The sequence below is a fragment of the Hyla sarda genome, chromosome 4 (genome assembly GCF_029499605.1).
Source record: "Hyla sarda isolate aHylSar1 chromosome 4, aHylSar1.hap1, whole genome shotgun sequence".
Lineage (NCBI taxonomy): Eukaryota > Metazoa > Chordata > Amphibia > Anura > Hylidae > Hyla > Hyla sarda.
The window spans coordinates 419,122,148-419,140,087 of NC_079192.1; the positions used below are offsets into that span (position 1 = coordinate 419,122,148).

The 17,940-nt window shown below is 39.8% G+C and overlaps 1 protein-coding gene across 5 annotated transcripts in view; it reads right to left on the reverse strand.

Moving 5' to 3' along the window:
- ETV6 (ETS variant transcription factor 6) overlaps positions 1-15,997 on the reverse strand; it is a 37,331-nt gene extending 21,334 nt beyond the window's left edge. The window contains exon 1 of one of the 5 annotated variants that reach the window (XM_056517960.1): positions 15,637-15,997. In XM_056517960.1, the coding sequence (XP_056373935.1) occupies positions 15,637-15,663 (27 nt within the window). In that variant the 5' untranslated portion in view covers positions 15,664-15,997. Of the gene's footprint in view, positions 1-64; positions 84-106; positions 126-2,460; positions 2,480-3,281; positions 3,432-15,636 lie in introns of those variants that run through there. The other 4 variants (XM_056517959.1, XM_056517958.1, XM_056517962.1 and 1 more) reach the window with 4 other exon arrangements.
- Positions 15,998-17,940: the final 1,943 nt, after the last annotated feature.

Consider the following 17,940-nt stretch of genomic DNA (forward strand, 5'->3'; position numbering starts at 1 on the left):
TCTGGGGGGGTGAGGGGAGATGTAGGACGCCCCCTATATATGAGAAAACATTGGTGCAATCTACATTGAAATAATCAAGTGTTGTCCATAGCAACCAATCAGCTACCAGATTGTAAGTGAAAACAGAAAGTTAAAAGCTGCAATCTGATTGGCCCTCAATAGAGATAGGAGCCGACTACAACAACCAATCAGATGACATTATAAAAACTGAAGTGAAATAAAAGCCGCAATCTGATTGGCCCTCAATAGAGATAGGAGCAGCAACCAATCAGATGACAGATTATATAAACTGAAGTGAAATGAAAGCTGCAATCTGATTGGTTGCTATGGAGCCATGGCAACGAATCAGGTCATTGCTTACTTCTGGTCTCCTACACTGGAAAAATGAAAGCTCGATCCCGATTGGTGGCTGCGAATCCTCGAGTCAGACCGGTTGCTATGGGCAACGCCTCCATTTTCCCCCTGATCTTCAGTATTTATTGTCAGATACAGACCCCTCCCCCTCTTATCTCACACAGGAGGACATGTAAATCGGAAGGAAAAGCCGCCATCGCGAGGACGACGCTTTGAATATCATGGTGGCGACAAATCAGTATTCAAATCCTGGAACCCCGACATCAATCACTAGTGCAGTGTTTCCCAACCAGGGTGACTCCAGCTGTTGCAAAACTACAACTCCCAGCATGCCCGGACAGCCATTGGCTGTCCGGGCATGCTGGGAATTGTAGTTTTGCAACAGCTGGAGGAACCCTGGTTGGGAAACGCTGCACTACTGCCTATGAAGTGTGTATCCAATCCTATTCTGTATGATACCGTCTGCTAAGCTGTGTATCTAAGCCTATCCTGTGTGATACTGTCTGCTGAACTGTGTATCCAGTCCTATCAGGAATAATGTCCTGTAAGCCATGTATCTAAGCCTATCCTGTGTGATACTGTCTGCTGAACTGTGTATCCAGTCCTATCAGGGATACTGTCCTGTGAGCATGTATCTAAGCCTATCCTGTGTGATACTGTCTGCTGGTCCTCTGTATCCAAGGCTATCACATTTGATAGTGTCTGCTGAGCCATGTATCTAATCCTATCATGTGTGATACTATCTGCTAAACTGTTGCATCCACGTCTACCCTGTGTGATACTGTCTGCTGTATCCAAGTCTCTTTTCCCATTGTGCGTGATGCTGTATCTAATCCTATCATTTGGGATATTAATCTTCTGAGCCGTGTATCTAAGCCTACCCTGTGTGACACCACGGTATCCCTTCCTATTGTCTGTGATCCTGTTTGTTGTGCGGACGTACCGTATCTAATCCTATGATGTGTGATACAATTAGCTGAGCTGGTATACCTGATCTTATGTGTGATCCTGACTGCCGAGCTGCTGTATCTAATCCTGTCCTGTGTGATACTGTCTGCGGAGCTGAATCTAAACCCATCACGTGCGATACAGTATGTTCAGCCATGTATCTAATTCTGTGCTGTGTGATACAGTCTGCTAAGCCGCTGTATCTAATGCAATGGTATTTGATACTGTCTGACAAGCTGCTGTATCTAATCCTATTGCATATAAATACTGTCTGCTGAGCTTCTGTATCCAAACTCGTCCTGTATGATACGATCTGTTCAGCTGTTGTATCTAATCTTTACATATGTAAAACAGCAAGTCGGTGTGATCCTCTCTGCTGAGCAATGTATCTAATCCTATCCTGTGTGATACTCTCTGCTGAGCCTTATCTAAACCCACCCTATGTGATACTTTATGTTCAGCCATGTATCTAGTCAAATCATGTTAGATACAGTCTACTAAGCTGCTGTATCTCACCCTGTACAATACAACCTGCTGAGCAATGTATCTAATCCTATCCTGTGTGATACTCTGCTGAGCCTTATCTAAACCTATCACATGATTAGCTATGTATCTAGTCATATGATGTTAGATACAGTCTACTGTGATGCCTTGTCTCACTAAATTTTGTGCCCTACGGACTGCTGAGCAATGTATCTAATCCTATCCAGTGTGATACTCTCTGTTGAGCCTTATCTAAACCCACCCCATGTGATACTTTATGTTCAGCCATGTATCTAGTCATATCATGTTAGATACAGTCTACTAAGCTGCTGTATCTCACCCTGTGAAATGCAACCTGCTGAGCAATGTATCTAATCCTATCCTGTGTGATACTGTCTGCTGAGCCTTATCTAAACCTATTGTTAAGCCATGTATCTAGTCATATCATGTTAGATACAGTCTACTAGGCTGCCTTGTCTCACTAAATTCTGTGCCGTACTGTTTGCTGAGCAATGTATCTAATCCTAAGAACTGTGATACCGTCTACTGAGCCGGGTATCTAAGTACACAGACTTCAGATGGATGAGATTAGATACACATATCCACTCTGTCGTCTTGTTTATTAGGGAATGAACCGAATAAAACTTTAAAAAAAAAATAGGAAAAAACATAAACCCTCGGTGTGCGGCAGCAGTCGGGCACCACGCCCTGGCACCGGCGGCACCTGCTCTCACCCGTTCCGGTCCGTGCCGCCCCCCAGTGTTCTCTACCAGCTGGATATATCATAGAGCAACGGCTGTCCGGGCAGGCTTGGAGTTGTAGTTTTGCAACAGCTGGAGGCACCCTGGTTGGGAAACATTGTCATAGAGATTCTTTACATTCCAATAACCACGTTCCCCCGTTTCGCCCACTCCGTGCCCAGCCCGCCCGCTTGCTCCGTGCCCTGCCCGCCCGCTCCGTGCCCAGCTCGCCCGCTCCGTGCCCTGCTCGCCCGCTCCGTGCCCTGCTCGCCCGCTCCGTGCCCTGCCCGCCCGCTCCGTGTCCAGCTCGCCCGCTCAGTGCCCTGCTCGCCCGCCCCGTGCCCAGCTCGCCCGCTCCGTGCCCAGCTCGCCCGCTCAGTGCCCAGCTCGCCCGCTCCGTGCCCAGCTCGCCCGCTCCGTGCCCAGCTCGCCCGCTCAGTGCCCAGCTCGCCCGCTCAGTGCCCAGCTCGCCCGCTCCGTGCCCAGCTCGCCCGCTCAGTGCCCAGCTCGCCCGCTCCGTGCCCGTATTCTCCACCATCTCTGACACTTTTTGGGCAGATTCCTCCGATCCGCAACAATTTCTCGTACGTCCCCGATTCCGCTTCTTTCTATAGCCCGGGGTCCCCCCCCCCCCCCCTCCCTCCGTTCTCTTCCAAGTTTAACCCTTTCACAGTGGAAGTTGTACTGTGCTTTCGCTCACACTGATCTCCCTCAGAGTTAACCCCTCAGTCCCCGGCTGGAGTTACCTGTTCTTACCCATTTTCTGCACTCTCCTCGGAGTCTCCTCATGTCCCTTATTCTTTTTTCCTCCTGTGGTTCTTCCTGTCACCCGTCGCCTCTCTCCTCCTAGTGACCCTCCCACCTCGGTGTCACCCCGCCGCTCAGCTCGCCCCTGGACAGTTTCCCCTTCCTAGTTTCCCTTTCTGTCCTCTTCTTCCTCATGGCTCCGTCTTCCCCCCCCCCCCAGAGCTGCGCTCATTCTCCGCTTCCCTCTCTGCGCCGTGATTCGACCTCCGATGGTTTCAGCGCGGCTCCTCGTAAAGCGCGCGGGACGGTCTGTGAACATCTCCTGGCAGAGGAGGGGTTAATAGCTTTCCATACATTTGGGAGAGTCTGTGAATCTCTCCTTCAGCTTTTGGATCGAGGCCCAAAAGGAGAACGGAAGTCGACAAACCGACCGAACCGGTCCGACCATGAATCAACGAGGAAGAGAAGAGTAAGCGAGCGGGCGAACTCCTCCGTGCACACTCACCGCCGCGCACGCTCACCTGTCACTGAGGGTAAAGGAGGAAAACAACAACAATGGAGCCGGTCTGAACTGTGACCACTATATACAGAACCAGAACCACACCGGGCCTTAAAGGGACAGCAGGAAAAGCTTCCCAAGAACCAAGCGATATAGAGCTTTACTGACAAGGGGTCAAACATTTCCAGGCAGCACAGAGTGGGGGCATATATAGTAGTTATACACCTCCCCTCCAGCTCTATCTGTATACTGCTGCTATCTCTATGGGATCAGGATATATAGTAGTTATACACCTCCCCTCCAGCTCTATCTGTATACTGCTGCTATCTCTATGGGATCAGGATATATAGTAGTTATACACCTCCCCTCCAGCTCTATCTGTATACTGCTGCTATCTCTATGGGATCAGGATATATAGTAGTTATACACCTCCCCTCCAGCTCTATCTGTATACTGCTGCTATCTCTATGGGATCAGGATATATAGTAGTTATACACCTCCCCTCCAGCTCTCTCTGTATACTGCTGCTATCTCTATGGGATCAGTATATATAGTAGTTATACACCTCCCCTCCAGCTCTCTCTGTATACTGCTGCTATCTCTATGGGATCAGTATATATAGTAGTTATACACCTCCCCTCCAGCTCTCTCTGTATACTGCTGCTATCTCTATGGGATCAGGATATATAGTAGTTATACACCTCCCCTCCAGCTCTCTCTGTATACTGCTGCTATCTCTATGGGATCAGTATATATAGTAGTTCTACACCTCCCCTCCAGCTCTATCTGTATACTGCTGCTGCTATCTCTATGGGATCAGTATATATAGTAGTTCTACACCTCCCCTCCAGCTCTATCTGTATACTGCTGCTATCTCTATGGGATCAGTATATATTCTGAGGCCGTGTTCACTCATCGGGTTTCATGCTGCGTTTTTTTCTGTTTTTTTGCAGAGATTTTTCCAAGATTGCAAACAAGTTCTATTTTACTGCAAGTTTGGAAAATCACAGCAGGAACAGCCGAAACGCAGTAAAAATACTAAATGCCAAGACGACCTAAAGACTCCAAATCTTCACAAAACACCTCAGAGATTATTTTAGGCCAAATCACTTTCTCTTGGAAATATTTTTCTCAAAACTGCACAGTGTGACCTGACCCCAAACAACTCACGAGTCCAATCGGTTCAATTACTTGACCTCCAGCACCAGCAGCCTAACAAGATAACCAGGTGCAGTGATCAGAATCCACATCCTCTCTCTGCAAAACCAGAGGATTCATGGGAAGTGTAGGAAGAATTAGGAAATCATTTCAGTGATGGAATTGCAATCAGTATGGCTGAAAAGCCCCATGCCTGCCACATAAGCTAAAACAGGTAAGCACAAGAACCTTTACATTATTATGTTATGTAAGAACGTCAGCCATGACACCAACCTGGAATCCAGAGCGGGAGCCGCCGCAAGTTTTTTTTGCATCAAATAAATAATCATCAATAATAAAAATCATTACAAACGATCGATCCTGAAGAGAAATGTATTGACAGACCAGATCTGCAGAGCATCCCACCAACCTGTAGGTCACCTGACACAACGATCGCCCCTCCCACCAAACCGCGGCAACGTTGTTACCCTCCGCCTGACGTCACTTCACAAGAAGACATTTCTGGCACCAAACAGGTAAATCTGCTCAGGGCAATACTGGGAAATTCCCCAACAAAACAGGATTTTTTATTTTTTTTTTTAAATAGACCAATGGATACGACACCGGAGGATCCTCCCACGGAAAAAACACAAGGTTAACGAGGTTAAGAAAATCCCCAAAAACAAAACAGTAAAGAAATTGTATTAAGAGCGGTAAAAAAATTGAATATGGCTAATATATATGCCTTCTATATACACACACGAATATAACTCCTATAATACTGCTCATATATACAAGAATATAACTACTATAATACTGCCCCTATATACAAGAATATAACTACTATAATACTGCTTCAATATACAAGAATATAACTCCTATAATACTGCTCATATATACAAGAATATAACTACTATAATACTGCCCCTATATACAAGAATATATCTACTATAATACTGCTCCTATATACAAGAACAAAACTACTATAATACTGCTCCTATATACAAGAACAAAACTACTATAATACTGCCTCCTATATACAAGAATATAACTACTATAATACTGCTCATATATACAAGAATATAACTACTATAATACTGCCTTCTATATACACACGAATATAACTCCTATAATACTGCCTCCTATATACAAGAATATAATTACTATAATACTGCCTCCTATATACAAGAATATAACTCCTATAATACTGCTCCTGTATACAAGAATATAACTACTATAATACTGCTCCTATATACAAGAATATAACTACTATAATACTGCTCCTATATACAAGAATATAACTACTATAATACTGCTCCTATATACAAGAATATAATTACTTTAATACTGCCTCCTATATACAAGAATATAACTCCTATAATACTGCTCCCTATATACAAGAATATAACTACTATAATACTGCCTCCTATATACAAGAATATAGCTACTATAATACTGCCTCCTATATACAAGAATATAACTACTATAATACTGCTCCTATATACAAGAATATAACTACTATAATACTGCCTCCTATATACAAGAATATAACTACTATAATACTGCCCCTATATACAAGAATATAACTACTATAATACTGCTCCTATATACAAGAATATAACTACTATAATACTGCCCCTATATACAAGAATATAACTACTATAATACTGCTCCTATAAACAAGAATATAACTATAATACTGCCCCCTATATACAAGAATATAACTACTATAATACTGCTCCTATATACAAGAATATAATTACTATAATACTGCCCCCTATATACAAGAATATAACTACTATAATACTGCCCCCTATATATAAGAATATATCTACTATAATACTGCTCCTATATACAAGAATATAACTACTATAATACTACCTCCAATATACAAGAATATAACTACTATAATACTGCTCCTATATACAAGAATATAACTACTAGAATACTGCCCCTATATACAAGAATATAACTACTATAATACTGCTCCTATATACTAGAATAAAACTACTATAATACTGTCCCCTTTATACAAGAATATAACTACTATAATACTCCCTCCTATATACAAGAATATAACTACTATAATACTGCTCCTATATACAAGAATATAACTACTATAATACTGCTCCTATATATATATAAGAATATAACTGCTATAATACTGCTCCTATATACAAGAATATAACTACTATAATACTGCTCCTATATACAAGAATATACCTACTATAATACTGCCCCTATATACAAGAATATAACTACTATAATACTGCCTCCTACATACAAGAATATAACTCCTATAATACTGCCCCCTATATACAAGAATATAACTACTATAATACTGCTCCTATATACAAGAATATAACTACTATAATACTGCTCCTATATACAAGAATATAACTACTATAATACTGCTCCTATATACAAGAATATAACTACTATAATACTGCTCCTACATACAAGAATATAACTACTATAATACTGCTCCTATATACAAGAATATAACTACTATAATACTGCCCCTATATACAAGAATATAACTACCTATAATACTGCCCCCTATATACAAGAATATAACTACTATAATACTGCTCCTATATACAAGAATATATCTACTATAATACTGCCTCCTATATACAAGAATATAACTACTATAATACTGCTCCTATATACAAGAATATAACTACTATAATACTGCCTCCTATATACAAGAACATAACTACTATAATACTGCTCCTATATACAAGAATATAACTCCTATAATACTGCCCCCTATATACAAGAATATAACTACTATAATACTGCTCCTATATACAAGAATATAACTACTATAATACTGCTCCTATATACAAGAATATAACTACTATAATACTGCCCCCTATATACAAGAATATAACTACTATAATACTGCTCCTATATACAAGAATATATCTACTATAATACTGCCTCCTATATACAAGAATATAACTACTATAATACTGCTCCTATATACAAGAATATAACTACTATAATACTGCCTCCTATATACAAGAATATAACTACTATAATACTGCTCCTATATACAAGAATATAACTCCTATAATACTGCCCCCTATATACAAGAATATAACTACTATAATACTGCTCCTATATACAAGAATATAACTACTATAATACTGCTCCTATATACAAGAATATAACTACTATAATACTGCTCCTATATACAAGAATATAACTACTATAATACTGCTCCTATATATATAAGAATATAACTGCAATAATACTGCTCCTATATACAAGAATATAACTACTATAATACTGCTCCTATATACAAGAATATACCTACTATAATACTGCCCCCTATATACAAGAATATAACTCCTATAATACTGCCCCCTATATACAAGAATATAACTACTATAATACTGCTCCTACATACAAGAATATAACTACTATAATACTGCTCCTATATACAAGAATATAACTACTATAATACTGCCCCTATATACAAGAATATAACTACTATAATACTGCCCCCTATATACAAGAATATAACTACTATAATACTGCTCCTATATACAAGAATATAACTACTATAATACTGCTCCTATATACAAGAATATAACTACTATAATACTGCCTCCTATATACAAGAATATATCTACTATAATACTGCTCCTATATACAAGAATATATCTACTATAATACTGCTCCTATATACAAGAATATAACTACTATAATACTGCCTCCTATATACAAGAATATATCTACTATAATACTGCTCCTATATACAAGAATATATCTACTATAATACTGCTCCTATATACAAGAATATAACTACTATAATACTGCCTCCTATATACAAGAATATAACTACTATAATACTGCTCCTATATACAAGAATATAACTACTATAATACTGCCTCCTATATACAGTCATTGATGTAAATGTTGGCCAAAAAAGGAGGGAAAAAAGCTAATTTGACCTAATGTCACCAAACTCGAAAAATGGGCTGGACAAAATTATTGGCCCCGTAACTTAATATTTGGTTGCACACCCTTTGGAAAAAAATAAGTAAAATCAGTGTCTTCCTATAACCATCAATAAGCTTCTTACACCTCTCAGCCGGAATGTTGGATCACTCTTCCTATAACCATCAATAAGCTTCTTACACCTTTCAGCCGGAATGTTGGATCACTCTTCCTATAACCATCAATAAGCTTCTTACACCTCTCAGCCGGAATGTTGGATCACTCTTCCTATAACCATCAATAAGCTTCTTACACCTCTCAGCCGGAATGTTGGATCACTCTTCCTATAACCATCAATAAGCTTCTTACACCTCTCAGCCGGAATGTTGGATCACTCTTCCTATAACCATCAATAAGCTTCTTACACCTCTCAGCCAGAATGTTGGGCCACTCTTCCTATAAGCATCAATAAGCTTCTTACACCTCTCAGTCGGAATGTTGGACCACTCTTCCTTTACAAACTGCTCCCGGTCTCTTATTGGACGGCGCCTTTTCCCAACAGTAATTATAAGATCTCTCCACAGGTGATCAATGGGATTTAGATCTGGACTCATTGCTGACACTTCAGAACTCTCCAGCGCTTTGTTGTCATCCATTTCTGGGGTCTTTTTGACGTATGTTTGGGGTCATTGTCCTGCTGGAAGACCCAAGATCTCGGACACAAACCCAGCTTTCTGACACTGGGCTGTACAGTGCGACCCAAAATCCATTGGTAATCCTCAGATTTCATGATGTCTTGTACACATTCAAGACCCCCAGTGCCAGAGGCAGCAAAACAACCCAAAACATCACTGACCTCCCCCATATGTCACTGTAGGTTCTGTGCTCTTTTCTTTGTAGGCCTCATTACGTTTTCGGTAAACAGTAGAATGATTTGCTTTACCAAAAAGATCCATCTTGGTCTCATCTGTCCACAAGACGTTTTCCCAGAAGGATTTTGGTTACTCAAGTTGATTTTGGTAAAATGTAGTCTCTTTATTATGTCTGTCAGCAGTGGGGTCCTCCTGGGTCTCCTCCACAGTGGGGTCCTCCTGGGTCTCCTCCATAGTGGGGTCCTCCTGGGTCTCCTCCATAGTGGGGTCCTCCTGGGTCTCCTCCCATAGTGGGGTCCTCCTGGGTCTCCCTCCATAGTGGGGTCCCTCCTGGGTCTCCTCCATAGTGGGGTCCTCCTGGGTCTCCTCCATAGTGGGGTCCTCCTGGGTCTCCTCCATAGTGGGGTCCTCCTGGGTCTCCCTCCATAGTGGGGTCCCTCCTGGGTCTCCTCCATAGTGGGGTCCTCCTGGGTCTCCTCCATAGCGGGGTCCTCCTGGGTCTCCTCCATAGTGGCGTCCTCCTGGGTCTCCTCCATAGTGGGGTCCTCCTGGGTTACCTCCATAGTGGGGTCCTCCTGGGTCTCCTCCATAGCGTTTCATTTCATGTAAATGTGGACGAATAGTTTGCGCTGACACTGATGCTCCCCGAGCCTGCAGGACAGCTTGAATATCTTTGGAATTTGTTTGGGGCTGCTTATCCCCCATCCGGACTATCCTGCGTTGACACATGGCCCGGGGAGATTAGCTACAGTGCCATGGGTTGTAAACTTCTTGATAATATTACTACTATAATACTGCTCCTACATACAAAAATATCACTACTATAATACTGCTCCTATATACAAGAATATAACTACTATAATACTGCTCTTATATACAAGAATATAACTACTATAATACTGCTCCTATATACAAGAATATATCTACTATAATACTGCTCCTATATACAAGAATATAACTACTATAATACTGCCTCCTATATACAAGAATATAACTACTATAATACTGCCTCCTATATACAAGAATATAACTACTATAATACTGCCTCCTATATACAAGAATATAACTACTATAATACTGCCTCCTATATACAAGAATATAACTACTCTAATACTGCTCCTATATACAAGAATATAACTACTATAATACTGCTCCTATATACAAGAATATAACTACTATAATACTGCCCCCTATATACAAGAATATAACTACTCTAATACTGCTCCCTATATACAAGAATATAACTACTCTAATACTGCCTTCTATATACAAGAATATAACTACTCTAATACTGCCTCCTATATACAAGAATATAACTACTATAATACTGCTCCTATATACAAGAATATAACTACTATAATACTGCTCCTATATACAAGAATATAACTACTATAATACTGCTCCTATATACAAGAATATAACTACTATAATACTGCTCCTATATACAAGAATATAACTACTATAATACTGCTCCTATATACAAGAATATAACTACTATAATACTGCTCCTATATACAAGAATATAACTACTATAATACTGCCTCCTATATACAAGAATATAACTACTATAATACTGCTCTTATATACAAGAATATAACTACTATAATACTGCTCCTAAATACAAGAATATAACTACTATAATACTGCTCCTATATACAAGAATATATCTACTATAATACTGCTCCTATATACAAGAATATAACTACTATAATACTGCCTCCTATATACAAGAATATAACTACTATAATACTGCTCCTATATACAAGAATATATCTACTATAATACTGCTCCTATATACAAGAATATAACTACTATAATACTGCCCCTATATACAAGAATATAACTACTATAATACTGCCCCCTATGTACAAGAATATAACTACTATAATACTGCTCCTATATACAAGAATATAACTACTATAATACTGCCTCCTATATACAAGAATATAACTACTATAATACTGCCTCCTATATACAAGAATATAACTACTATAATACTGCTCCTATATACAAGAATATAACTACTATAATACTGCTCCTATATACACAAGAATATAACTACTATAATACTGCTCCTATATACAAGAATATAACTACTATAATACTGCCCCCTATATACAAGAATATAACTACTATAATACTGCTCCTATATACAAGAATATAACTACTATAATACTGCTCCTATATACAAGAATATAACTACTATAATACTGCTCCTATATACAAGAATATAACTACTATAATACTGCTCATATATACAAGAATATAACTACTATAATACAGCTCCTATATACAAGAATATAACTACTATAATACTGCCTCCTATATACAAGAATATAACTACTATAATACTGCTCCTATATACAAGAATATAACTACTATAATACTGCTCCTATATACAAGAATATAACTACTATAATACTGCTCATATATACAAGAATATAACTACTATAATACTCCTCCTATATACAAGAATATATCTACTATAATACTGCCCCTATATACAAGAATATAACTACTATAATACTGCTCCTATATACAAGAATATAACTACTATAATACTGCTCCCATATACAAGAATATAACTACTATAATACTGCCCCCTATGTACAAGAATATAACTACTATAATACTGCTCCTATATACAAGAATATAACTACTATAATACTGCTCCCATATACAAGAATATAACTACTATAATACTGTTCCTATATACAAGAATATAACTACTATAATACTGCCCCTATATACAAGAATATAACTACTATAATACTGCTCCTATATACAAGAATATAACTACTATAATACTGCCCCCTATATACAAGAATATAACTACTATAATACTGCTCCTATATACAAGAATATAACTACTATAATACTGCTCCTATATACAAGAATATAACTACTATTATACTGCCCCTATATACAAGAATATAACTACTATAATACTGCTCCTATATACAAGAATATAACTACTATAATACTGCCCCCTATATACAATAATATAACTACTATAATACTGTCCCCTATATACAAGAATATAACTACTATAATACTGCTCCTATATACAAGAATATAACTACTATAATACTGCCCCCTATATACAAGAATATAACTGCTATAATACAGGGTGACCTCTCTCTCAGGGGTAAAGGTCGGTATCTCAGTCAGTGACGTCATCCCATGCTGCTTTATGACACGTCCTGTGTAACTATTAACACGGTTGTGTCACGCAGGGGGGGGGGGGGGGGGGTTGTACTTAATCTGATCTACACATAGTCTGACCCCCTGTACGATGATCAGAGCCCGTAGGGTTGACGGAATAATGTACTATGGATGTGTGGCAAAACTACAACTCCCATCATGCCCTGGACCAATGACCTGAAGGACTAGGCCAATGTTCCGCAACCTGTCGCTTTATGGCTGTTGCAAAGCTACAACTCCCATCATGCCCTGATAGATGCAGACTAATGGTCTAGGCCAGTGTTTCCTAACCTGGGCGCCTCCAGCTGTTGCAAAACTACAACGTCCCAGTATGCCTGGACAACAATTACAAAGTTTCAACGCATTTCTCCCCCTACAATAGGGTTCATCAGGGGACACCGCACAGGATTAGAAAAAAAGATAAAGATAATCCCTCCAAAAAGATACAATAGTTCATTGATTTCAAACAGTGTGTCTCCAGCTGTTGCAAAACTACAACTCCCAGCATGCCCGGACAGCCTTTGGCTGTCCGGGCATGCTGGGAGTGGTAGTTTTGCAACAGCTGGAGACACACTGTTTGCAAAACACTGGACTTGTCCTTCAGCTCATTGGTCTCCAAATGGTGGCCCTCCAGATGTTGCAAAACTACAAGCTCCCAGCATGCTTGGGCAGTCTGAGCATACTGGGAGTTGTAGTTTTGCAACATCTGGAGGGCCACCATATAGAGACCACTGGTCTAGGCCAATGTATCCCAACCCGCGGCTTACTGTACTATAGTATAACCTGTCTGCTCCTCATGTGACTGGCGGCGCCGTTGCTCAATAATTGATTAAATAAATAAAAAAACAAGTAAACTCTAAATAAACAAAAAGTGAATAAATAAAACTTAAAAACAATTAAAAACCTCAAAATGCCATCAGTTCTTGAAAAAAAAAGTTATAACATAATAAATAATGATAAAATACATAAACAAATATAAGTATATATAAAAAAAAGGTTAAACCCCAACAATAATTAATAGAAAATAAAAAACATACGTTTATAAAAAGATTAACCCTAACAATGCCAACAGTTATTGAAAACAATAAAACAATATTAATAATGATAAAATTCATAACAAACAAATATTAGTATAAAAAAAAAAAGGTTAAACCCCAACAATAAATAATAATAGAAAATAAAAAAACATACATTTATAAAAAGATTAACCCTAACAATGCCAACAGTTATTGGAAACAATAAAACATAATAATAATAACAATAATAATGATAATAAAAATAATAAAATACATTAAAAAAACAAATATTAGTATATAAAAGAAAAGGTTAAACCCCAACAATAAATAATGATAGAAAAAAAAAAACATAAAACATACGTTTATAAAAAGATTAACCTTAACAATGCCAACAGTTATTGAAAAAAAATAAAACAATATTAATAATAATAAAATACATAAAAAACAAATATTAGTATATAAAAAAAAATGTTAAACCCCAACAATAAATAATGATAGAAAAAAAACCATAAACATACATTTATAAAAAGATTAACCCTAACAATGCCAACAGGTGTTCAAAAAAAAAAAAAAAAAAAAGTGATACAGTAAAAACAAACAAAACATAACCCTAACAATTCTTAACAAGTAAAATACAAAAATAAAAAACTAAATATACATGAAATATATATATATATATATATATATATATATATATAAAAGTTTAACCCCAAACAATGGCAACTGTTCATAAAAAAATAAAACAAACCATAAAGTATATAAGAAAGATTAACCCTAACAATGCCAACAGTTCTTAATAATAATTATAAAATACAAAAATGAAAGAAAAATTATATATATATATATATATATATATATATATATATATATATATATATATATATATATGGGGTTTTATTTTTATTTATTTATTTAAAGTAGAAAAAAAAACAAGTACATAAAAAGCATTAACCCTAACAATGCCAACAGTTTTTTTTAAATACTAAAGTAAAATAAAAATAAAATATATATATATATATAAAAATGTATATATGTGTAAAAGCTTATTCACTACAAAAAAACATAAAAATAAAATGATCAATGAAAATAAAAAAAAATCTATACATACTAAAAATAAATAATAATAATAATAACAAATCCCCCAACGTCGCCCACATTTACACCCTTCTTGTGCACCTGACCCCTCACATCAAATTGGCGCAAACCATTCGTCATAAACGTCCCCAATCTGTAACTGATTTAAATATATATATTTATTTATTTATTTTAAAAAACAATTTGCAACATTGTATATAAAACCGATACAATTATAACTGTAATTCTCCTTCTTTCCCCTTCTAACTAAACACTTTCTACCGCGCAATTTCTGATATCGGATTTATGGCTCCAGTTTTGCGTCACGGTGCAGACAGACCTGGTCCTTTTATTTATTTATTTTTTAACGTAGCGTAAACTTTTTTTTTTTTTCCCCCACTGACTAATTTGGCGCTCCCGGATATATCACCCTGGTAGAATTCTACTATTTATTTTCTTCCGGGTTTGTTGTTTTCGCAGAAGTTTCAGGCTGGAACGTCACGGGCGAGACGACGGTAATAATAGGGATCACCCCCCCCCCCCAGACCATGTGCTGCTATACAAGACCCCCCCCCCCAAAACCACCTGACCCTGGAGGAAGAGTCACTCACCTTAATACAGAACTGTGCAGAAGACATGGCCAGGAAGAAGCAAAGCGCCCAATGCCACGATCAGGGGGGGCACATCCCGGGTGCCATCGCCCCCCTGTGACTCCCACAAGTTAGCACATAGTGTCCCCCCCTTCTGACCCCAGGAGTTGGGGGGGGTACAGAATCCGGCTTGGGGGGGGTTCTTCTTCTGGTCTTTCGGATTTCGAGGGTCTCGTCTTCTGAGGGGGTTTTCTTTTCGGTTTTTCCTTCCTGGAAGAGAGAAGTGAAGGCAGAAGTGATGCCCCCTCCTTCCTCCCTCATTGATCTCAGAGTGCAAGTCCTGAAACTGACGTGTATTCCCAGCAAAAGGGCTCAGCCTCTTAAAGGGCCAGCGCCACCAGGAAACACAAGACAGGGAAGTGCCGGAGCCGGGAGGAGGAGTGATGGGGGGGGAGGGGGAAAACACAGAGGAAGTGGGAGAAAGAGGGCTTACCAACCAGGGCGCCTCCAGCTGTTGCAAAAACTACAACTCCCAGCATGCCCGGACAGCCTTCGGCTGTCCGGGCATGCTGGGAGTTGTAGTTTTGCAATCATTACAGCAGTGGTTTCCAAATTACAAACCTCCAGCCGTTACAAAACTACAACTCCCAGCATGCCTGGACAGTGGATTGAAAACAGTGAACCTCCAGCTGTTGCAAACAAAAACTCCCAGCATGCCTGGACAGTGGTTCCAAAACTGAGAACCTCCAGCTGTTGCAAAACTACAACTCCCAGCATGCCTGGACAGTGGATTCAAAACTGAGAACCTCCAGCTGTTGCAAAACTACAACTCCCAGCATGCCTGAGCAGTGGTTCCAAAACTGAGAACCTCCAGCTGTTGCAAAACTACAACTCCCAGCATGCCTGGACAGTGGATTCAAAACTGAGAACCTCCAGCTGTTGCAAAACTACAACTCCCAGCATGCCTGAGCAGTGGTTCCAAAACTGAGAACCTCCAGCTGTTGCAAAACTACAACTCCCAGCATGCCTGAGCAGTGGATCCAAAACTGAGAACCTCCAGCTGTTGCAAAACTACAACTCCCAGCATGCCTGAGCAGTGGATCCAAAACTGAGAACCTCCAGCTGTTGCACAACTACAACTCCCAGCATGCCTGGGCAGTGGATTCAAAACTGTGAACCTCCAGCTGTTGCAAAACCAAAACTCGCAGCATGGCTGGACAGTGGATTGAGAACTGTGCACCTCCAGCTGTTGCAAAACTACAACTCCCAGCATGCCCGGCCAGTTTTGCAACCATTACAACAGTATGAACCTGCATCCTGGGAGTTGTAGTTCTACAACAGCTGGAAGCCCCCTGGTTGGGGCCCACTGTTACAATGGATGGGGGAGGGGGCCATAGAGTGTAATAGGATATAATGTGTCACTCACGGGGGGGGGGGGAGGGGGGCGCCGCTTGTTACACAACGTCCTAAAGGAGGAAGACGATTAACCCCTCAGCTGCCGGGGGGATTCAGGGTCTCGCAGGAGGAATAATACACAGGGACAGGTGAAGGGTTAAATAGAGGCTGCACAGGAGGGGCCACCGCTGCCAGACACAAACAAGAGGGCGCGGCCCCTTTAAGAAGATCTACCCGGAAATGTCAGCGGAGGAGAGATATGGGAAATGGGGGAGGGGAGGGGAGTATGTAAATAACCATCACTGTGAGGGGGGGGGGACTTCCGGGAGGAAAGGAAGAGGGGGAGGGGAAGAGGATATAGGAGAATAGGAAGGAGACATCCTGGGGGGGATGGGAAGAGGATATAGGAGAATAGGAAGGAGACATCCTGGGGGGATGGGAAGAGGATATAGGACAATAGGAAGGAGACATCCTGGGGGGATGGGAAGAGGATATAGGAGAATAGGAAGGAGACATCCTGGGGGGATGGGAAGAGGATATAGGAGAATAGGAAGGAGACATCCTGGGGGGATGGGAAGAGGATATAGGACAATAGGAAGGAGACATCCTTCGGGGCGGGAGGGGAAGAGGATATAGGAGAATAGGAAGGAGACATCCTGGGGGGGATGGGAAGAGGATATAGGAGAATAGGAAGGAGACATCCTGGGGGGATGGGAAGAGGATATAGGACAATAGGAAGGAGACATCCTGGGGGGATGGGAAGAGGATATAGGAGAATAGGAAGGAGACATCCTGGGGGGATGGGAAGAGGATATAGGACAATAGGAAGGAGACATCCTGGGGGGGATGGGAAGAGGATATAGGAGAATAGGAAGGAGACATCCTGGGGGGATGGGAAGAGGATATAGGAGAATAGGAAGGAGACATCCT